Below are 24810 nucleotides of genomic sequence, written 5' to 3' on the forward strand. Positions count from 1 at the left end.
ATGGCTTCCTTTTTGCATGATAGAGCTTTAGTTGGCATCTGCTGATGGCACGGCGGATTGTGTTTACCGACAGTGGTTTCTGAAAGTATTCCTGGGCCCATTTAGTAATGTCATTGACACAATCATGCCGATGAGTGATGCAGTGTCGTCTGAGAGCCCGAAGACCACGGGCATCCAATAAAGGTCTCCGGCCTTGTCCCTTACGCACAGAGATTTCTCCAGTTTCTCTGAATCTTTTGATGATGTTATGCACTGTAGATGATGAGATTTGCAAAACCTTTGCAATTTGACATTGAGGAACATTGTTTTTAAAGTTTTCCACAATTTTTTTACGCAGTCTTTCACATATTGGAGAGCCTCTGCCCATCTTTACTTCTGAGAGACTCTGCTTCTCTAAGACAAAGCTTTTATAGCTAATCATGTTACAGACCTGATATCAATTAACTTAATTAATCACTAGATGTTCTCCCAGCTGAATCTTTTCAAAACTGCTTGCTTTTTAGCCATTTGTTGCCCCCGTGCCAACTTTTTTGAGACCTGTAGCAGGCATTAAATTTTAAATGAGCTAATTAAGTGGATAAAAGTGTAAAATTTCTCAGTTTAAACATTTGCTACGTTATCTATGTTCTATTGTGAATAAAATATTGGCTCATGTGATTTGAAATTCCTTTAGTTTTCATTTTATTAAAATTTAAAAAACGTCCCAACTTTTCCGGAATTCGGGTTGTAAATAGATCATAGTAAATATTACACATTGCACCTTTAAAACTGCTAAACCTTATTAGAAATCATGGTGTCTGCTATCAACTGAAATTAGAAGAGTGTCTTCATAGAAATAATAATATCTCTAAAGAAAGTGGCACTTTCCCAATGTTAATAAGCAGGAATATTTATGAATGATTTACATTTCAAATAAAAATATGAACATACATTTGTTCGTTTTTTTCCCAAAAATTTGTCTTATTTGAATTCAAACATTGAATTTTACTTAAAGACACACAGGAAAAGGTTGAGTATTAGGAATATTTTAATAAGGTGAAACAACTTTTCCCTATATGTGAAAAGTCGCACCCTGAAATGCACGTTTCCACTAGGCACAACAACAAGTTAACACAGCACATTCTGATCCCCACGTCACACGGCAAACAAGCCATCAAACTCTTTTGAACATTGAGGACGACAGGCAAGTCTGCGGAAAAATGGTCTGTTCCTGTGATGGGGCGCTGGGCCGGCTGGCTGCAGCTCAGTGAAACACAGACACGTGCTCACTGGAGCAGAAACCCAGTCACCACCATTCCTGCCTTAACAAACAACTGCTCAGAGACACTGAACATCAGAGAAATCACGTCCACACGCATGCGAGACAAATAACCAGCAAACAACTCAATTAAGGGATGACTGACCTGACCAATTAGAACAGCAGGACAAACACATAGAGAGCAATTCAAAGTTTCTAGTAAGAACGTAATGCTTACAACAATTTAGCCTTGATTAGCAAAAGCAGGTAAATAAGATTAAGTGTTCTGTCTCAACTCAACCCTTCTGAGAACTTTCATTCAGTCCAGTGCTGCTGTGCTGCATGTTCTATGAACAGGGAACAAAACATGCCTGAAACCCAGTTTTTTTTTTCTTTTAAGAGTTGGCCAGTCAAAAGATATACTTAACCTTCATAAAATACTGATCAATGGACATTTCAAAGGAGTTCAGACTACCGGTAAATATAATATGAGCCGTTATATTAATTTTCTAAGAGGTTCATTCTTTATTGAGGCAACAATGTTCAAAATATAATGTAAGACAATTTTCTAAGAATAAACCACCTGAAAGAAAAAAATGCATAGGGATATACAAATATAAAATCATACATTTAAGAACAAATTATAAAAAAAGGCTTAAACTGTCTTATTGTCTTAAAAATATATATTTTATTTTAAAATATTTTAATTAAATAGAAAAAAACACCTAAACCTACACCTAGATTTTGTCCACATAACGTAGGGTTTACCAGGGCAACACACACACGCACGTATATAAACACTACATGCATGCATACAGTATGTGTGTGTTTATATATAGGCAAGGGTATATGTATTTATACATAATATGTACTTCATTCTACATTACATTTAGTATTATAAGAATATTTTTAATTACTAACATCAACATTTTTAACTGCCAGTTTGTGTTTCACTACAGCATCTATTTTGTATCTCCTGGCTGAAGTACATTTCCAGTGAGGCATTTAAAATGAGACACAAAAGCCTTGCTGTTCCTGTCTGAAGAACAAAAGCAACACTATGATACTCACGAGATTGCTTCGATCATGTCGACACCCATCTCCACGCAGCAGTGTGCATGGTCGGCCCGGGCCTCGGGCAGCCCGGACACGCAGTAGTAGCAGTCGCCCAGGATCTTAATCCGCAGACAGTGATTCTCCTGCAATGAGATCAACAATGAGCCCAATAATCAAATTACAGCAGTTTGAGTTGCTATAGGTCAGTATGTATGTTTATTTTTTTTTATATATACATTTTTTTATAAAACCTTTCACTCAAAAATGAAATAATGTGTCACACATCATTTCATGGCCATTAGGAGGTGACACTGGATATCCCATACAGGGATGTGTTACATATATAGCCTTTATATCCTATTTAAAACCCCTTCACATACCGCAAATGGTTTTTCCTTTTAAGGGTGTGGATTTTCATAGGGATTTATATGATTTATGAAGAAAAAACTAACTCAAAACTCAACTGTTCCCAAATGGCTTTCGAAATGTCAGATTTTAAGACTTAAATCTTTTATGTAGTAGGTTTGGCATCCCACTTTCATGAATTCAGAAATCCTGCCCAATTTGTCCTGATATTTTGCTTGGAAAACATGAGTAGTCTTAACAAAAAGCTCTTGGAAATGCCAAGAAGGAAAATTCTGTCATTATTTGTTAATCATAAAATATGACTTTAGAAGACTTGCAATATACAGTATAGTGTAAAATAGCATATATGACGTTTTTATGGTGCTTTTGCATCCTGTTTGAATCTTGAAACCTCCAGTCAGCATTTATTGTAACTGAATGGAAAGAAAAGAACAACCAAATCATTCTCAAAATTTGGAAGAAAAAATTAAGTTTTAGAGGTTTGAAATGACATAAGGGTGAAAAAGAATGACATAAATGTCATTTTTGGACCCACTTTATATCAGGTGGCTATAACTACTATGCACTTACATCCCAAAATAAGTCAAATGTACTTTTTGTGTTCATATTGTAAGGCAAAATTCTGCCATTGTGGTGGGATATCGGTAAGGTTAGAGACAGGTTTGGTGGTATGGGTGAACCAAAACATGAAGAGTTCTTTATTTAATTAACGTATGACTTCAGAAGACGTCCACTATAGGCTAGTATAGTATATATGACACTTTTATGGTGTTTTTGCATGTTTTTTTGAAGCTGGAGTACTATAGGTATCTTAGTTTGTAAGTCATCAAAACAGGAGAGGAGGATCCAGTGGAGAGCAGAGGAAGCCTAAGGCTGGGCACAGGACTCACGGTAGCAGGACCGGGTCTTATGACAGCCACCTGAATGTCACACCAGTGCATGCCTTCATTTAACCCGCAGCCCATACAACAACCTCTATTGTTGATCATCAGGGCCAAGTGCGCGTGCATACTTTTTTGTCTTTTTGCTCGAAGGTTTAGTGAAATGTGCAAACATCTGAACAGACAACAGATGGTTTCCCCTTTGAGCGGCATCTCTCTGCAGCAGCAGAGTACGTGCACAAATGCATGGCAACTTGGCTGCGATGAGTCACCACCACTGGTGGAGATAAAGAGGAGATAGTTGAGCTGGAAAACAGCGACAAGCTCAGTGTGAGAAGCGTGATCACAAACACTCATCTGACAGGAGGGAGGGCTTGTCTATCCCAGTCAGCTGTGTGAGTGGGATGCAAGCGGAATTAAAATGATTACATCTCAGTTTGCCATCGTGTTTTGTCAAAAAAGCTGTTCGGCTGAGGGCGTGGGCTGTTGTGCGGACACTTACGGCGGCCAGTTTGTCGAATCGTGCAAAAAGCTCATTGAGGGTCATCACTAACTCCTGGGCCGTGCACTGGGAAGCCAGACTGGTGAAGCCCTCGATGTCGGCAAAGAGTATACTGCGGAGAGAGAGAGAAATAGGAGTTGGAGGTTTCGTCGGTTATTTTTAATAACAGATCTCAATGTTTTCCTTATTGTTAACCGAAGGTCTCTTTTTTTTTTACCATGCTTTCACCATCATTTATTTTTGCTACTTTCAAATTTATTTTATGTACAGATATTCAATACTAAAGCATTAAATAATTATTACTTAAAAATCTTAAAAATAAAAAATATATTTCTTGTATAAATCTCAAAATCTAATTTAGTCAAATAATGCAATAAACATTACAAATATTATTATAAAATACTAAATTAATTGTAGTTAAGATACAATACTAATAATACAAGTACCGTATTTTTCGGACTATAAGTCGCACCTGAGTATAAGTCGCACCAGTCCAAAACTACGTCATGACGAGGAAAAAAACATATATAAGTTGCACTGGACTATAAGTCGGCTTACACATAGAAAGCGCTCTATGTTTTCAGTGTAGTCTACAGGAGCACTGAGCAGCATAGAGCGCCCTCTCAAGGCTGTAGACAGTAATGTTTTCTCTTGGTTCATTTCTCTCGGTTCATGTCAAATTAATTTTGATAAATAAGTCACACCTGACTATAAGTCGCAGGACCAGCCAAACTATGAAAAAAAGTGCGACTTATAGTCCGGAAAATACGGTAGTCTTAATAACAAACTTGGCCATTATATTCCCAACAATATTTCAAATGCCATTTAATCACAAAATATTTTCAAACCCAATACATAATTAGATAGATAGATAGATAGATAGATAGATAGATAGATAGATAGATAGATAGATAGATAGATAGATAGATAGATAGATAGATAGATAGATAGATAGATCTATAATAGTGTGTATAAAGAGTAATAAAAAGAAAGAGGTTTATTTAATTAAAAATAAATAAAATAACTGATGCAAGTCCAGCACACAATATGTAAATAAAAACACAAAGAAAGTTCATAAGGAAATCACGGGTTTGACTCGCAGGGAACATACATTATAAAATGTATACACTGTCATTGTTGATAAAAGCATTTGCCACATAAATAATAAACCCAATGAAAAATCAGGTCATTCTTGTTAATCATCCCAGACTCTCATCCCCACACATCAATGTAGTGCACATTTACCTATATTACAAGATTGTCACGGTTACCTGGCTGACAATTGAAACCCTCGCCCACAGCTATTCATTTCAATTGACCATTTGTGAAGCAGACTTTACATAGATACAATATGAGCTATCTAATTTTGTGATTGATCCCAGCGTCATAGCTCCATTACCATTCCAATGGCACAGCAGACAGCTTCGGATGGAAGTGTGTGCTCTCTTTAGAAATAGATGACATTCACATTAAGAGAATGTTGGGCCTACAGAGACAAGAAAGTGAATAAAGCCCGATATTCCCCTGTGGGAGCCAGTAACAGATATGGTATATATGATATCTTCTTTGTGCACCTTGAATAAAATACAAAACAAAACCTTGTGGGCTGTAATGACTTTTTCTATACAATATTCATCTGCAGAGCGTTTACCAATGCTGACATTGATCTAGTTTTATTTCTAACAGCTCAGGGCTGGTCTGACACTCAAGCTAGTGTCTCAGAAGAAGCCCAGGATCTTGGTGACTGTGACCTCTCAGTTCAGACTCAATATCAAAAACGATTTCCAGAAATGTTTAAAAGGGGCCCAGAAGGCAGGCTGTTTTTGAACAACACACTCATCTCATGTGATGTTTGCAATGTGGCTTGGATCCCTGGAAAAAAGCCTGACTTCTTAATGGCTTTCAATCAATTAATCTTTGTGTGAACTCTAACATTGCAGACCATCTGCAAAAATACCCTTCAAACCTCAATTAAATATTTTTATGCAGATTTCAGGCTGTCTTCAATTGTCCTTAAAACAAGTAGTGCAAGACAAGTTACACAGACAAGTTAAATATTTACTTTATTTTTTAATTCTAATAAATAAAATCTGAAGCTATTCATGAATGCAACTGATCCTAAGACAAATTTTAGAATAGATTTTTTTTTTTGCCAGATTTAATTATTCAAATTAGATTATTTGAATTTCTGGAATTGATTTGGGTCTCTTAACTGGCCCCAGTTGGTTATATGATACAATTCAATGCACAAAAGGACAACAGATCCTATTGCTGCCTATTCTGCGATGTCAATACGCCATACTGAATTAATGATGCCACCTTTTCATAGTAAATCAAGTGAACAAAGAGCATCACAAGACCATGTCTGAAGCCCTGATCAACAACAAAAGCATCAGATGACTGTACTGTACACGAGTCTCTTAGAAGCTGTCTTAACAACAAAACTAAGTCAATCAAACTAAAACCAATTTCGCTATGGTTTCACCTTTAACTTTTTGTTTCCTGGAAGGTAAAATGAAGTATATCATATATACAGCAGTAGGGTTGGGTATCGAAAACCGGTTCCATTTTAGAACCGGTTCCAAATTTCCAAGAACCGGGTATTCAATAAGACGCGTGCATTTCGGTTCTGCTTAACAATTGCTGTGTTCGCATTTAAATTTGATTAAAAACAATAAAGTGCAGGAACGGAAAGAATTTGTGCTGTTTGTGTGCAGCGTACATGAAGCGCAAGCGCGTGCACAGAGAGCAGCCGTCGCGCTGCGTGTTCCCGGTTTGTGTCCGTTCTCGGAATGTTCCATGTATTTCCACTGTAGAAAAGGTTGTTCCGAGCTGAAACTGACTTCTTTCATATTTGTCGACCAATATACAGAAAACTACATCAGTATATCATCATAAACACAGCCGTTTTTTTGTCTTACAATTACGTAAACAGACAAGAAAGAAATCACACATGTACAGTATTTTTGCTTAAAGAGGCAACAGCCTAATAAACGCGCTGCCTGTCATTAATGTTAATAAAAGAACAAAAGAAAATCATTCACTGATCTTGACTTAATATATTTAATATATTTAATTGATTAATCCTTATTTTATTTATAAAAAGAAAACTGTGCAGTGTTTTTAAACTTTTAATTAGTTTATGTACCTGAAATTTTGTTTAGTTGTATTTATTTATGATATTGCTAATTGATTTGTTTGTTCCTATCTTATTACTGACTGTTTACTTGTCTTTAACACTTTAATATTTGAAATTTATATTAATCTAGTTGTTTTTGCTATGGTGTTTTTTTTTAAATCACAGGCAAAATTCCTCTTGCAGTGTTTTGTAGGCTGCTGATTTTTGCTCATGTTATTCAGCTGCAACAAAATGCTTCGTAAAATGACAAAATACATGTTTGACATCTAAATGTTTGAATTAATTTTTTTTTATAATGGAATGTTTTATCTTGTTGGAATCGAAACTACGAATCGATAAGAATCGGAATCGATAAGCAGAATCAGAATCGATAAAATTCAAATGAAACCCAACCCTATACACCAGTTTGTTTATTATTTCAATTAAAATAATTATTTTATATTTTATTATGTAAACCAGCATAATAGCATTTTGGGTGAACTATCCCTTTAAAATAACTAAAAGCTCACTAACACCACAAAGTCTAAATTTAAACCCTCCCTTATACAATATAGTATCCAGAAACCATTACATTAGTCATAGATCAAAGGTTTCTCTATAGCTGACGGATCTAATAGAGCTGCTATATATAAAATCTTAAATAAAAGGCCTCTCCTGGGTGGGTGGATTAAGGTTAGTTGACTCTGAAAGTAGACAGAGTGCAGTGCTCTGAAGGATAGCGTCTGGGCTGCTGCAGGCATCTCGGGCGGATCTTTAAACCTCATTTAATCGTTAACACAGAGGTAACTCATCAGCTCCCTGCAGTCTGGACCAAAAATGTCGCTGCAGTGTGGCACAATGGCAGGATGGCTCTTTAAAAAGAATCCAAACACATTACAACCTCTGGAATATTATAAACACACTCTGGGTTCTTTATTAGGAGCTGTTATTCTGGGGCTTTTAGTATGTAAACATCACGCAACGTATTAAATGAAATTCAGAGCACACTAGAAGAAAAGACTGCCTAGAATGTCAGCTTTCTGGAAACCAGCAATGCCAATCATAGAGGAAATCAGCTGTGGTTAAATTTATCCCAGTCAGCAAGAAAAACTGTCCTCAAATTCACATTTAAATAGTTTTAAAAATGGTTTAGAAAAAAAGTTAAAATACACGTTTATATACTGTAAATATATACTATATACTATATTATACACTATAAATAAATTATGTAACTGAAAGTCTCTTATGCTCAAGTCTGCATTTATTTGATAAAAAATACAGTAAAAACAGTTCTACTGTAAAATAGTATTACATTTTAAAATGCCTGCTTTCTATTTCAATATTTTTAATGTGCAATCTTCATTTAATATCATAATGTAATCTTCATTTAAACATTGCTTATTGTCAATGTTGAAAACCGTTGTCCTGCTAAATATTTTTGTAAAAATATTAAGGATTTCAGGATTTTTTGGCGAATAGAAAATTCAAAAGAGCAGCATTTATGTGGATTAGAACTTTAATGTAACATTCTAAATATTTTAGTGTCACTTTTGATCTATGCATCCTTGTTAAATAAAATATTAATTTCTTAAAAAAAAGTAATAATAATTCTAACCCAAACTTTGAATCAGTAGACTATAAACAACTATTCTGTTACAAATATACTAAGCATAATGATTATGCATGCTGTTTACTGATTATTCTCATAGAAACTGGTTAGATATATATTGTGTCTATGGGGACAAAACAACAGCTCTTGCCACTGGCAATGTTAATGGATTTGTGCTGACAGCAGCCCTAAGGTCAAATGTAGCTGCTTTTTTAACATATTAAATGATACTGGGAGTTAGAATAGCAAAGTGTTGACAGAAAAATTACAAAATGAAATAGCAGGAAGTTTAATAAATGGAGTGTGTAGTTGGTCATCAGCATGAAAACCACTTCAGCCAAAAAAGAAAGTCCCTGGTTGGAATGTTGCACAAAGTCACACTTCCTGCTTATATAACATGGCCCCCTAAATCCATCAAGGGTCACTGCTTAAGAGGTCTGACCTCCTGATCCATCGCTCCTGGAGCTCAAACTGATTCTACAATTGCTGAATAATGATATTGGATATAAAGCTGTTGTATAAAAGCCTGTCAAATCTGTCTCACTCCACAACAGCGATTTGTAGAACATTGCTAAATAAACAAATATTTAAACTAAATAAAAAAAAGCTAAATATTTTACCCAACTATAGTGTTTCCTTGTTGCATAAAACGTTTTATAGTATATCAAATTCATTTCAAATGTGCAGCATGTGAGCAAATCCACTGAAAATCACCAGTACCTTTCCTGCTAATTTTCAGATATTTCCTTCAACCCTAAAACACAACAGAATTAAATGCATATTCAAAATCAACATGGAAATTTCTACATATTAGCATGATCACTGCACCATAATTTTACAGACTTTTTTTTAGTTTAAGCTACACAGTTAGAACACAGTAGAATTGTGCTGCTTATAGGAGTTATTCATATTCCCTTTGGGGAAGAAAAAACTACTTTCGGTTTCAAACCATGCTTTATAAGTCACAGAAATGTGACAAACAGGGATCAGAAATGGTTCAAGAAGAAAAAAAAACACTGAAAATGACATTTTTGGCAAAATATAATGGAAAATCCTTTATTATTGTAAGTCTAGACATTCATTTGTAAATGATAAAATTAAATAATATAATTTTTTCAAGGCAAACTGATATGTCCATCAAACTTGTTTTTGGCCTAGAATGTGTCCCCCCTGAGGAAAATATGAAATCAGAATTTCATTGATGTCCACAACCGTTAAAATTAGCCGGTGCCGCACCAGACAAACTCTCAGTTCATTCCTCGAGCAAAACTCCCAGGCTTCTCTTTCCACAATAGTGTGGGTTTCACTCAGGAGCAAAGATTCAAACACAGACACTGTTACATAACTGTCCTCAGCAATTAAACCACTGGGTCCTCTAGTAACAGACCTATCAATATTCCACTTAGCGAGATACCGCTTGGCTGCACACTTACATAATTCCTCTGACCATGAAGCTTGTTTGGTGGGGGCTTTACTGGAAAAAGATAAGAGACAGAACCTCGATAGAAATTAAATAGTAGTTTTAGCTGTAATATGGTGTGGCAGGCAGTAGCCATGCCTTAACACTCGGCCGCTAAATCAAACAACTCCCCTGTCAAACCGTTTTCTTTCTTGGGTTAATCTTCTAACCTCCAGATTTAGAATTCATAATCGTGGAGAATCATAATTCATCACATGGATTCCCGAGTTGTCTTATGTCATCGACCTGAGGCTCACATGCTTTTAAACTCAAGTCTTCATAAGATTACAGCTTTGTTAAAAAATAGACATGAGGTAAAACAACTTCTTGTGTTTGTGATGTATCCAACTAGTCTAGTGGTGTGAAAATCAGCTCACAATTAGTGTCTGTAGTCGGTCAGAAGTGCTGCCTTGACACACGGGATGGTCAGCTGGAGAGAGAGATGAGCGAGTGTTTTCTTCTCTCAAGCCACAAGAGGGTGCAATATCTAAGGCTTATCAGATTTATAAAACACTTATGAGCTCTGTTCCAAAACCTAGTAAGCTTCTTATCAGGGAATCACTGAAGTCTGAGATAGAATATACTTGTATATATAATAAATAATAAATATATATATATAACATCTGAGATGGTAAATTGCCAGACAGAAATGCCTGACAAATGTAAATATACCCTACTAATATTTCACGCAATGCAAAAAGTCTAACAATGTAACAGTATCATGTTGTTAGTTTAGCAACATGCTAATGGGTGCAGATTTTGTATTTGCCTACAAGGTTTCATTTTCAGTTCTCAACAGGGTAACTGTGTGTAGGGGCAGCTTACTCTAAAAGGATTGATCTCATAACCTAACTAAGTACTAACATAATTATATGTTAAAGTAATTACATTTGATTACTGCGGGCTGAAAGGGCTTTAAAAGTGCTTTGAGATGCACACACTTACAACCATCGTTCAGGCTATTTGGGGAGCCACTCTTACCTCACATTGTCATGCTTTTGAATATAGATCTTGTGGAACATCATATCTTCTTGTTTGGCATTGATGTCGGCTTTCATCTCCATGGCGACATGTCGTGGAAGCACAGAGAGGAGGAGGCGTTCCTGCAAATGATGAGAGTGATAGTAAAGTGATAGTAAGCAAAAGACAAGTAGGAAGAGAAGAGCGTCATGTGTCGAAAGATGTTCCTTACTCTCAGGAATAGAGAAAACTGAAGGAAATTACATTCATTCTAAAACATTATCCCATATATTACAAATATTACACTGACTGTGACAGGAGAATAGTAATTTTAACTACTGAGGCCATACTGTTATTTTCAAAATACAGAAAAAAAAAATTATTAATGGCCTCAGTGGGCTTCTGTGTTTGCAGAAACTGACATTATTTTTTCCTTTGTTGCAACTGTGAATCTCCGTACTGTTCTAGGATGTGGTTCTGATCTCACAAATTAATCAGCACTACTGTACGTATAAGTCTCTGTGCACTAGTTTTCTCACAGTTTCAAATCTAAACTGAAAATCAATTGACATGTGAATGGACTCCAGCTGAAGGATTTTCATTCATTTAGCTCTATCCCAAGCAATCTAAAGCTATTTCTTCACACATATTTGAGTCTAAAAGAAAGAAAGAAACATTTGCACAGAATGTTGCATGCTAATATACTTCAGTTTTTATATGGTTCTAACAGCTGCTTAAATAAATACCTTTGTATTAATTTATGGTACTTTGGTTTCCTGATTATGGTACTTAATTTAATATTCTTAAAATGTTTTTCAAAGACTTCTATTATGCTCACCAAGGCTGCACTTATTTCAACAATAATAATCTAACTGACTCTTGACTTTTAAACGATATCTGTGCCTGGAGAATCTTTATTCTGAAAATTAAATCTCATAGAATTCAGATACTAGAATTTAAAATCTGCTCTTATGATATCTGGTGGACTCTCACCTGTTGCTGGTTTTCTCTCTGAGAGTGCAGACGTGCTTGAATACATTCTCTGGTCTCCTGGAAGGCTTGCCTCTGTGAGCCTTCTGCTGGATAGTGTGTGCAAACGCCAACTATATTAGTGCAGGAGAAGATCAGGACATTGGACACAAGCTGTAAGAGAAAGAAGAACACACCATTAAAGAACATGAATCTTCACCTTTAGAGACCACAACCCTAATAGTTCACATAAAATTCCAAAATCTACTAAATCTAGATAAAACTGGACACTAATAAAAAAAACATTCTCCCAAAATATCTTCTTTTGTGTTTCACAAAAATATTCATGCAAGTTTGAAGCGACACAAGGGCGAGTAAATCAGTTTTCAATCATGGGTGAACTATCCCTCACATATCCCCTTATGTGATTTCCACTTGTTGTAAAATTCATGATTTATGTTTTATTTTCAGTATGTTCAATCTCAGGGCACTCCAATAAAGTTTCATTAGATTTCACTGACAATCTTTTAGAATAGTTTATCTATGATTTACACAGTAGTCTGTGGTGCAACCCTGGCATTCTGGGAGTTTCAAACTGTAATAAATTTCAGCCAAACAATTTTTATGATACATTTCAGAATGAAAGCTGATGTTTTATATATTTTGAACTCCTATTTAGTGAAACAGCTATTATGCAATTGTTTTAAACAAGTAAATGAATCATTGGGTTGAAAGGAGTGTGCCCAAAAATGAAAATTTGCTAAAATTGTACCACTCTCAGGCCATCCAAGATGTAGATGAGTTTGTTTCTTTATTGGAAAAAATTTGGAGAAATTTAGCATCATGTCACTTGCTCAGCAGTGGATCGTCTGCAGTGAATGGGTGCCGTCAGAATGAGAGTCCAAAAAGCTGAAAATAAAACATTGCAATAATTCACAAGTAATCAATTAATCAGTTAATGTCTTGTGAAGTGAAAAGCTTCATGTCTGTAGGAAACAAATCCATGTCCTCCATCCACAATATTGCTTTCTCCAGTGAAAAACTCATCTCAGAATCAGGAGAGAAATATGCACAGATCAAGCACAGTTTACAAGCGAAACAAGTTTTCACTCCACAAGACATTGATGGACTCGAGTCACGTGGATTATTATAATGTTTTTATCAGCTGTTTTTGATTCTCATTCTGACGGCACCCATTCACTACAGAGGATCCATTGGTGAGCAAGTCATGTAATGCTATCTTGGATGGTCCGAGGGTGAGTAAATTTTCAGCAAATTTTCATTTTTGGTGTGTAAAAAAACAGGCCCCAGATCCACAGTAGACATTGAGGGGGCCCAATTTTAATCAATGTTTTTTCCCCACGGTGTTTCTTAAATTATAACATTTAGTTGCCCCAGTCCTGAACATCTGGTTGTATTTTTCCTTCCATGGAATTGATTGGGAACACATAGACACTGAGAAATGAACTCGCCTTATTTCATTCTCACATTGCTATGTCCAAGGTGAGTTTGTGTTCCAATAAGAGAAAGCAGATCCAGGGAAGGGAGTCTGCAAACTGAAAATAGCATGTATGATAAAGACTAGCCAAACAACCTGAAGCTGTTCAGTGTCAATGCATTTCAATTTATCTCGGTTAAAAAGGCCCTCCCCCCTCTCTTCCACAAGTGGGGTCAGGAACAGGGTGTCTTGACTCCTTATAAACACTGGTATCAGGAGCAGCGAGATGCATTCCCACAATATCTTTGCTTGAGCTGGACTAACTTTAGTGGACATATCTCTGCCATGACCTCAGGGTCCAAAACACAGCCGCACCAGACTCTTCACCTTAAAATGGATTGTGTTAACATAATTTTGCTTGTCTTTTCCTTTATTTTGTCTGTAATCATTGTTCTAAATAACAAAACTCTGTTTTTACTCTTTATAATGTATCCTTACTTGAAAGGGTAGTTAAAAAAAAGTTTGCTTTATTTAGTGATTAGAAAGCACCAATCATAACCAAATTTAAAACAAACAAACAACATTTTTTATTGTGTACAGCGTTCCACAAGCCAAAAAAACATGAAAGCTCATGTCCAACAGCAATCTTTAATACGCTTCTACCTTTCTGTCTTTATGAAAACACTAGTGACATCTAATGAGAAATGAATAGTCAAATTTGATCAAATGTGCTTTTGTGCCTAATGTCACCGAAAATGGGGAAAAAAGTAAAACTTTGGTTACTCAACTTTTTGTAAAAATCAGACCAAATCTAATTCACTACTGAATGTACTAAACTAAAAATTTTAAATTAAAATCAACATGCATATTTACATACCCAACAATAATAATAATTAAAAAAGAATATATTCATTTCAGGATATACTGTTCATTGATAGTGTATGCACTGAACAGAACGGCATTATATTTCAGAATTCAGGTTCAGAACTACAACAACATACAGAATTGGAACCACATTATAGGGAGTTAATAAGTGGCATGATTTTACATTTTTGCTGAACCATCTGTCTATTTATGGCAAATAATGCAGAAATTAAATGCAGGAATCACAAGAGAACTCATAAAAAACACAGGAGTGAACAGAGACCAAGTAGTCTGTCATGAAGAGCTGAGACTGGCCCTGAAAGTCATTTCATTTCAGCTCACTTAAGTTCTGCTGATTGAATACGTGATATCAGGCTACAACATTATCTGGGAGCAGCAGCTGCAGTGTTGAGTGTCTGCAGCATCGAGCACAGGAGCTTTGGGCCAGTTGTGCATTAACTCAACCAGTGCCATAGAAACACACACACGCGCTGCAATGCAAATATTCCTAAGCAATAATCTTCTCTATTAATATACACTCCCCTTTTACATTCCAAAATGTCCTAATTAAGAAGTTGGTGGAACACCTCTGTCACTGAGGGGGTACATAAAAGTGCTTCTTCTCGGCTGGAGGAATGCGGGGGATCCGACTGCTATCATAGCAGGGGGCGGAAAAAAATTGTATGCACTCCTTTGCTTTTAAGAGATTAATATATGCATCACGCTTCTCAAATTAGCCCTTTGTACTTCATCTCATGTGTTATTCACGATGACTGTTAATTCAACCTGCCACCTTGACAGATGTTTCTATATTCTGCATTAGTTCGATATATTCATAACGAGAGGATGGGTCAGTCGTGGGTCCTCAGAAAACCAATCACTCCTCACTGTCAAGGCCAGCCCGAGCAAACCCACAGATGCCAGATGCAAACCCTACGAATAGGAACAGCTGGCTGCTGTCTTTTAGCCAGGATTCTGAAATGGTGATCTTACAGAGCAGTGTGAACGACATAAGCAAAGGCTCAAAATACTTTGGTATGATATGATACCCGTTTTTTTTCTTATATTTTACGTCTTAGTTTTGACTTCTGCTCAAAGAAGAAAGCACCTGCCTGTTAAGTGATCAGCCACAGAGTACCCTTCAATGAGTTGATGTCACTAAACTGGCAAACTCTGTAGGAACTCAATTTTCACAGACAAGTTACTCTGTGGACAGCTTAAAAAAAAAAAAAATACAAAATTGTAAAATGAGCTGTAAGAAATCCAATAAACTGTCTGGTCAAAAGGTATGCCAAAATAAGAGATAAACAGGGTTTTATGAAGTTCGATATTAATACTAATTTTTAAATTGACTTGATGCACCAGAATAAATTATAATTACTCCAGAGTTTATGGAACCTGAAAGTTAACATAACTCATTTTTCTATAAGCAAGTAAACTCAAAGTGTTGAATCTAGCGGGTATATAGTTTTGACTTCCTCCAACTTTTTAGTTTTAGAGTGTGCATAAAAGGAAAAAAATATTTTTTTGCCTTGACATTCTAATTACAAAGAATTAGGAAAAAGAACTGGTTTAAGTCATATAGTTTTATCACATTGTCCATCTTTGCACTTTAAAGTGGAAATCAAAGGCAATGACATTTTGTGTTTTAAAATGTTATGTTATATATATATAATTAAATAAATGGTATTATACTGATACATCAATTAACATGAATGAATAACATTTTATTCATATAATAAACAACTAACAGAAATTAATTATAAAAAATACATTATAATATAAATAAATAAATAACCTAATATAAAAAATATTGTTACCTAAACAGCTTTATCCACCTTCATGCCAGCTGTTGTACATAAAGCTAACTACAAGAACACACTAAAGCAGATGCCAAAACATAAGATGGCTGAAATGCATGTTCATTCTAGTATGGAGTCTACAGCAAAAGCAAAAAACACACGTCAAGCATTTGAATTTCTAATCAAAATAGCATCCCTATACAGTATGTTATTTACTCACAGCATCTCATGCACATAATAGGACAATGATGCTCAGCAGAAATGCACCCTGATAAGAACACAGTGTGTGTAATGGATGATACAGGTACGCATTATTCTAGCAAGGTGAACAGTAATGGTGAAGTATGAGGTTCAAGCTGAACCTTGAGGTCCAACACCCCTAATGGATAGCTCTGACAGCTCTGAGCTAGACAATCTCGATGCTATTAAAAGAAGAAAAATACAACAAGTAATAATGAACAAGAGATGACTGGTTGAAGCATAAATGGCATAAAAGGATGTGCTGTATTCTTGTTGCAGCAAAATAGTTATTTAAAGTTTTTTAAGTATTAATATTTGAATATTCTAATATATTGCCATTTTGGCCATTAAATCTTCAAATAACACATCCAGTTCAGTGGTGCAGTCATTTGTAGCTATCTTTCCCATTCCCTGAGTATCAGCATTTTTTACCGCCACAGTAACACTATATAGAACACAAACATGCAATGGTTGACCAAGCATTTGCCTCGATGTTTGTATACTTTTTCACAGTCGACCTACGTTTCTGGCCTTACAAATAAATATGAGAATTCTGGCCTCAAATACAACATGTTTTCTGAAGTCTGAAATTATAGTCAACATACTGCTGTGCCAGGAGAAGGTCCTCATGCATCTTTGATGAATATGGATTTAATAACAGACAACGGGCGCAGTGCGTTAATAAAGAGCAACCTGAACAATAAAACAGTCAACTCATTTTCTATGCAATATCGTTGTCAATCATGTGGGATTTAAAGCAGGGATAGAGCTGTGGAGAGGCATGACTGTCTGACTGTGTTCACAGAAGCGTACAGCCTCAGACGGCATCAACTGTAACTAGGGAACAGGCACAGCAAAACATTATTTCAGAGAGATTAATGATTGCTGGTGGCACCATAAAAATCCCACCAAGTCAAATGTGCCAAATGTCAATATTTGTCTGAACACTAGTCCCCCGTTTTCCCCTCTCCTCACCTCCCCTCCACTTTCTGATAGTTCTGCTATCTGTATCGGTTCAAAAGAAATGCGACGATTCATTTGACTAATGGATTTCAGCCATTTAAGGCACCGAATAGGACATTAAAAATAGGGATTAAAAATAGTAGCGCTACTAGCTCAGCTTTTCAGACTAGTACCGTTCAAAAGTTTGCGTTTGGTAAGATTTTATTTTGTAATCATTTTAATCAGGAAGGATACACTAAAATTTGATCAAAAGTGACAGTAAAACTATTTACAACATCACAAAAGATTTGCATCCTAAATAAACGCGGTTCTTTTGGCATTATTCTATTCAGACAATTTTGCAAAAAAAGTTTCACCATTTCCACAAAAATATTAGGAAGCTACAACAGTTTTCAACATTGATAATTATCATCTAACACTGAATACTGTATTAATGGCTGCAAAAAATTCAGCTTTGCGGTCAAAGGAATAATTTAAATTTTAAATATATATTTAGACAACTTTCTATAAGTATATAAAATATAGAATATTTTCTATAAAAAGAATATATATATATATATATATAGAGAGAGAGAGAGAGAATATATATATATATATATATATATATATATATATATATATAGAAAGAGAGAGAGAAAATGGTTATTTAAAAATATTTTTGGTGAGCATAATTTGCACATTAAAATAAAAATAAAATAACCCAAAACTTTGAAAACTAGTGTATGTTGTTGAATCATTGACCAAACAAATGATTCACTAACTTATTTTGTAGTAAAATCAATATTTAATTGTTTCTGCACATTATTATATAGTGTAGTTTCGATAGCTGTTTACTGTATTAAATTTTCTGATAACTATAATCCTTAATATAGATATAACTGATAGGTATAACTTGAATCAATGTAGTTAACGACATTTTGTTAGTAAGTTTAAATTATTAACAGCCTTTTTTGTTTACTCAGTCATTCTCCAACTATGCTTACAAGTCAGGAAGAATTACTATTGCAATCACTGTACATGGGGAATATATAACAGACAAATCTGTGACTCTAGTATAAAGAATAAACCTTTGTCATTAAAGAACAAAGAATCTTTGTCACCCTTTATGTCCCCATTACTCTCTCTTCCAGGAAATGTCTTTTGAACTCTTGTGTCTTGTCTTGTGTTCTTTTTCTCCATGGCAGGAAGCTCATGTGACCCCTCGCGATAGGAAGGTCATGACAGTAGCTAGCAGAACTCTACAGAGACAGCTCTAAAATACAGTTATCTGCCTACAGGGCTTTATACCGATCACGTAAAAGATGGTTTCGATAAAACATCGATGAAGATGACAATACACTTGAGAATCGTGAAATATATTTTGTGATGTCTTTTTGAAGGACACTTCAGCACAGGGACCTTCAGAGTGCTCTCACACTAACACTAGTGTGATCCATGACAGGCCTGATTTTGAAAGGGTCCTAAATGTCACATTCTGAGTCACACCTTTGAAGAGAACCACTAGACCTGCTGGTAGAAATAAATAAATTAAAGTTTAGAAAGCATTTTCAATTTTTCATGCTCCACATCAAAACAAATAAAGCATACACATACTCCAGATATAGCCACAGCAAACACCAGCCACATGTGGTTCTGGGCTTTGGCAGTCCTTTGATGTCACTAGTGGGGCTCTTATATCCAATTTCCCTTCACATCATTCAGATGTAGGCAAGAGACAAACTTTAATACATTATTACAGAAGGTCTATCGCCCAATCAATGATATAGTGAACAGATTTTAAATAAACTGGCACATCAGAATTGTATAAGTTTATAAAAATACATCAATCAAATCAGATTACACTACCGTTCAAATGTTTCAAATTCAAAATGCAGAGACTGTAAACACCAGGTAAGCAATTTGTAGAAGATACTACATCTGAAGGCAATCAATCCGCTTAAGACCACTTCTAAAATATAACCTAAATAAAGTATACAGTAGTAGTAGCTTATTAGATACTTATGAATCTTTCATACAGAAAATTTCAACAGGGAAATCATACATCCACTGGTAGAAAGAAGCTAGAGGTTTTCCAAGAACGCATCTTGCAAAAGAGAGCACATCAGCTCTTGGGAACCTCTCCCTCATATTAACAGATAAGCAAAGGTGATGAAAATGGAAAGGATGCTTCTCTCTAACAGATGAAGTCATTGTTTCCTGTTACTGTACTCCATATGTCAACAGGGATTGTTAATTGGTGCTACACAACCATAGCAAAAGCAAAACTTAGCTATGGGTCACCATTCAGAAATGTAATTTTAAGCATGGGTCAAATGAGTTTTAAGCATAGCTGCTCATAAGTAACTGGCCATATTCTATTACCTGGCCTACGTTTTGCAACTGACGGAGCACAAACTTAAAATATTTACTTTTAAACCGTTTATAAACCAGTCAGTCATGGTGGCTATGGCCCTTAAAGGATAGTTCACCCCCACAAAAAAAAAAGAAAATTGTGGCATGATTTTACTCACCCTCAAGCCATCCTAGGTGTATGTAGATGACTTTCTTCTTTTAGACAAATATGAAAAGGAAATATATTTTAAAAATTTCCTTATTATGGCAGTTAATAGTGGTCAAGATTTTGAAGCAAAATAAAGTGCACAAAAAAAAGCACTACAAATGTAGGAAAGGGATGCACCAATATTAAAATTCTGACCAATACCAATGTTTGACATATTTGTTCACAATAGTTTTGGACAATTTTTGCTTGTAAAGGTGCTTTATTTGTGCATATTTCTCTCCTGATTCAGCCTAGACAACTTTATATGGATATAGAGGACTTGTATATTAGCCCGTTTAAAGCTAAAAGCATCTTGATGATGGATTTATTACAAACATGCAGCTCTTACCTTCACAAGATATTAATCGATGGACTGGAATGGTGTGGTATGAACTCTCATTATGGCGGCACCCATTCATTGCTGGGTGACGCAACGCTACATCTGTTCTGATAAAGAAATAATCTCATCTACACATTTTCAACAAATTTTCATTTTTTAAGTGAACTACTCATTTAAGACCCATCAGTCCAGCCTTAAGAACCTACACTGTCATTCGCTAGTGATTTTTTCTTCAGTTTCCAGTTGGAAAATCCAGGATTACCCAAATGATAATGGTTTTCCGCTAGGGAATACAATTCTCTGTGTCAACTGGAAAAAATTGTTGCTAGGAGATGGCAATCATGATCACACTATTAAACTGTGGTAAATGCGAGTCTTTAATGAATGTCATCACCCTCATAATGATCAGCCTTATTCAAATGACTGTACTGCTCATTATGCTAAGGCTGGATGTTTATAATCACAGTCAAAGAAGTTATTTAACAAGTGCCTGGTTACATGCATTCATGAGGCATTTTCAAACCTCCTTAAAAATGGGTTGAATAGCCTTTCTGTGGCTACAACACATGATGCTTCCGACAGCCATCCCAATGCAGGTCACTTGAGGTTCGTCTAAGTAAAAAGCCATTAACGGGTTCTAAATGTTACAAACCAATCAAGCAGTGTCCTCAAAATATAACAGTGTTTTCACACTAATGACTCCTCAGGCAAAGAACACACAGATCTGACTGCTCTTGTTGTAAGGTGCATTACACCATCAGCCTGAGGAAACAAGTGAGGAACTGCTATGAAATGTTGTTGTATTATTTTTCCTCTTTTTAAAGCTCCTTTTTCACTCCAAGTGTTGTTAGGCGATTAGAGTTTAGTGGCACATGGAGAGCAATGAAAGATGATACAAGAGACAATGTTTTGCCATGTTACAATAAACTATCAACTTTGTCTCAAATGTTTCTTCTTAAATTAATTTAGAAAAATTAAATTAGAGACAAATAAGACCATCACTGAAAATAGATCTATAAATTCATGGATTCATATTGAAATTTTTCAGTCCTAGTCATGTGGATCAATAGCACTGCACGTTTTTTTATATATTTCCATTATTTAAGACACCTGATTCAGGCCATCAGTTTTTCATCTGAGACATCAATGAATGATTCCATTCACAAACAACTGTAAACACAGGAAATCTGCCAAAATCTTATTAGAGTCTTATTATTACTCTTATTAGAATCTTATTATTACTCTTATTTAGAGTAAATAAATGGTGGACGACAGGCGAGAAGAAATGATGATAATAGTGTTTGGATTGCTTTTGACAGAAAAGTCATGGAAATAAAAAAGATTTGGATGAAGTTGTGGAGACTTAGAGAACATGGACTTCACATGTTACAGATTGAGCTAGAAGCGAGTAAATGCTTCCGGCTTCCATCAGCTCGTTTTCTGACTGGGAATCGCTTCATTCCTTGTGATAATCTACAGAGCTTGTGCGCAATTGTCCTTGGGAACCCCCCACACAACAGGATTTCTGATGTTAAATATTCAACATGTTTGATATTAAGAGAGACATGCAAAATGTGGAGCACTGTGGTTCCCAAGAAGCTGAATTGAAAACCACTGACCTAGAACAGACAAACAAGATTACTTGGATGTTGCAAAAAAAAATTAAAAAATGCAAACTCCAACTGACCCTTAGCAAAGAGCTTCATTGACAGGCAATCTGACCAATAATAATGCAGCATCCGCCATCTTGTCCGACAAATAAATCAGACAGCAGAACAGTTTAACTTCGGTGGACTTAAGATATTTAAGTTGACTTGAATATTTTTTTGTGGCTTTCGTGGGGCTTAACAATAACAGAACAGTATACGCAGAATATAATTTTTGGATCAGCCTCGTCCAACCGAAACTAGATACTCTGTCTGCCATAAACAGCATTACTAACACAAGACAAGGGAAACTCATTTACAATTGATTAAAACTGGCTAACAATACCATATTCTAAATCTATACATAGTACATAATTATTAGTTAAAATAAACGTATAGATACATTCAAATTTGTATTCACTACCTTCCAACAGTTTGGGGTCAGATTTTTATTTTATTTTATTCCTTAATACAGTAAGTATGGATTAAATTGATCAAAAGTGGCAGTAGACATTTACCAAGTTATAAAAGATTTCCATTTCATATAAATGATGGCCTTTTGAACTTTCTATACACTGAAGGACACTGAAATAAACAGTAACAGTTTGCACAAAATATTAACCAGCACAACTGTTTTCTGCTTTGATAATAAGAAGAAATGTTTCCTGAACACCAGATCAGAATATTGGAATGATTTATCTGTAGGACCATGAGATACTGAAGACTGGAGTAATGAATGCATACATTTAAAAAGAAAAGAAAATATTTTTTTATTGTAAGAATATTGAAAATATTATTTACTATATATTTTCATCACATAAAAGTATCCTTTGTGAACATGACAGACTTCATTCAAAAACAGAAAAAAGAAAATCTTACAAACCCCAAACTTCTGAATGCTAGTTAAATATATACTATATATATACACACACACACACACACACATAAAAAAATAATGTATGCTTTAACATAAATATGCATAACATGACTAGCATATGCTGCGTAGAGTTTAATATAGGCTTTGTGTCTGGAGTTTATAATACCTTAAAATACTGCCTGCGTAGGCAACACACTAGGTTTCGAACAGAATCTTGGAGTTGGACTCATGCTTTCTAACAGCCAGCCAAATGGCAACTCAGACCACAGATGCACATCCCAAGGGATACAAGATGGTCCTCCAGTATGCTTTGCCTGCAAGGGCAAAGTATTTACAACATTATAAGAATTCTGTGAGATCAATCATGTTTAAAGTGGCTGGAAACAACCGTAGCCTGTTAGCGTGAAACATTTAAGTAGGTCATGTTTCTGGATTGGTCTCATTGTTTGGAGCTGACTGCAAAGAAGGTCTGCAGAATAACACATGAAAGTGAATGCAGAGAATAGACTTTCAAAGGCATCAGATAAACTTTGCCGGAGAACATGGGAGAGAAAACAAGTAGGTGTGTAAAGACAGCGAGAGCGATAGAAGAGCTGCGACCAACAACAACGACTCTGTCTACAGAGATGTCTGCAGGCCAGTCACATGAAACTTGTTTTTCCATTCGGTTTTCTTCAGTGGCATCTGAGCACTTGCAAATGGAGGTTCACTTTAAAGAATTTTAACTTATTAGACCACTGTCTGATGCAGGGTTTCTGCAGGTTTTTTAGAGATTTAGGACTTTTCAATACCAAGTAGAAAAAAAAACTGTGGAATTAAAGGGACAATAAGTAACTTTTTAGGTATTTTATTATCTAAAATCAATATTTTTATTCATAAATATGCCCTCAATGGTGTACAAATACCTATGCCAATGTTTAAACTAATCCTCGTAAATGAAGAATTTATTATCTTTATATACATGGGACGGGTAGGTCGACGGAGGCTTCCATGTAGTTCCGCCATCTTGCAAAACTATAATAGCAGAGAGGGACAAAAAGTACTAAGCCAATGCGTTTCCACAACGCGTTTTCGGTCAGAGCCAGAAACGCAGGTGCAGAGCAGTGAGAGGCGCTTGAAACTGCACCGGCAAGTTTAAAAGTCTGGATTGCATTCTTATTATGGACCATACATATGCCGCGCCACAGGAGAAGAAAACATCATCGCCAAAACGAAGTGCTATTAGAAGACATCCTGTCAAAGCTTTTTGGTACATATCGCCTACCGTAGATGCAACGCGCATTTGAAAAAGCGAGGCGCTGGAGAGCAAAATTAGTTTGAATGCAAAATACAATTTCACCACTAGATGGGAGTAATTCCTACTTACAGTCCCTTTCAGTTAAGGCAACATAGCTTGAATACTTCTGACATAAGATTAAAAAAAAGGTCTGTAAAATTGATCAAAATGAAGGGAGTTCATAATTAAAACAAGAACAAATATGAAAACAAGTCTTTTACCATATTACAGATATTTCTTCCAGTTTTAAGCATCAACTCCATTAATTCTGCTCTGTTTTTCAATATATTTTACATTTGCAAGTACATGTTATTTAAATCTTGGTTAAAGGATGTTTAGATATTTGCACTGATATTTTGCAATGCACGCAACATTTAATGCCATGAATTTAAGACTTTGGGGTCTTATTTAAGAGCTTCTTAAGACCCACAAAAACCCTCTAACAGCTTAATATCAGATTCACATCGTTTATTAACATGGGGAAAATGTAATTTAATTTCTATTTGTTTGTATACCACTTTTTTCCCCCTTTTTAATTTTTTTTTTAAAACAAATTGTTTCAAGACAGCTTTACAAAAAACAAAGCCTTACAAAACAGCAAGCAACAAAAGACAGTGGCAATAAGAACTCCCCAAGAACCACCCCCTCCCCCTAAAAAACAAACAAAC

The 24810-nt window shown here is 35.4% G+C and overlaps 1 protein-coding gene across 2 annotated transcripts in view; it reads right to left on the bottom strand.

The window, feature by feature from the left end:
- LOC132095403 (adenylate cyclase type 5-like) overlaps nt 1–24810 on the bottom strand; it is a 72725-nt gene that overhangs the window by 21049 nt on the left and 26866 nt on the right. For both annotated transcript variants that reach the window (XM_059500338.1, XM_059500339.1), the window contains exons 2-5: nt 12182–12331; nt 11210–11331; nt 4043–4154; nt 2309–2436 (exon numbers count right to left, since the gene is read on the bottom strand). In XM_059500338.1, the coding sequence (XP_059356321.1) occupies nt 2309–2436; nt 4043–4154; nt 11210–11331; nt 12182–12331 (512 nt within the window). The remainder of the gene's footprint in view (nt 1–2308; nt 2437–4042; nt 4155–11209; nt 11332–12181; nt 12332–24810) is intronic.

This window comes from Carassius carassius, chromosome 19 (assembly GCF_963082965.1).
Source record: "Carassius carassius chromosome 19, fCarCar2.1, whole genome shotgun sequence".
NCBI lineage: Eukaryota > Metazoa > Chordata > Actinopteri > Cypriniformes > Cyprinidae > Carassius > Carassius carassius.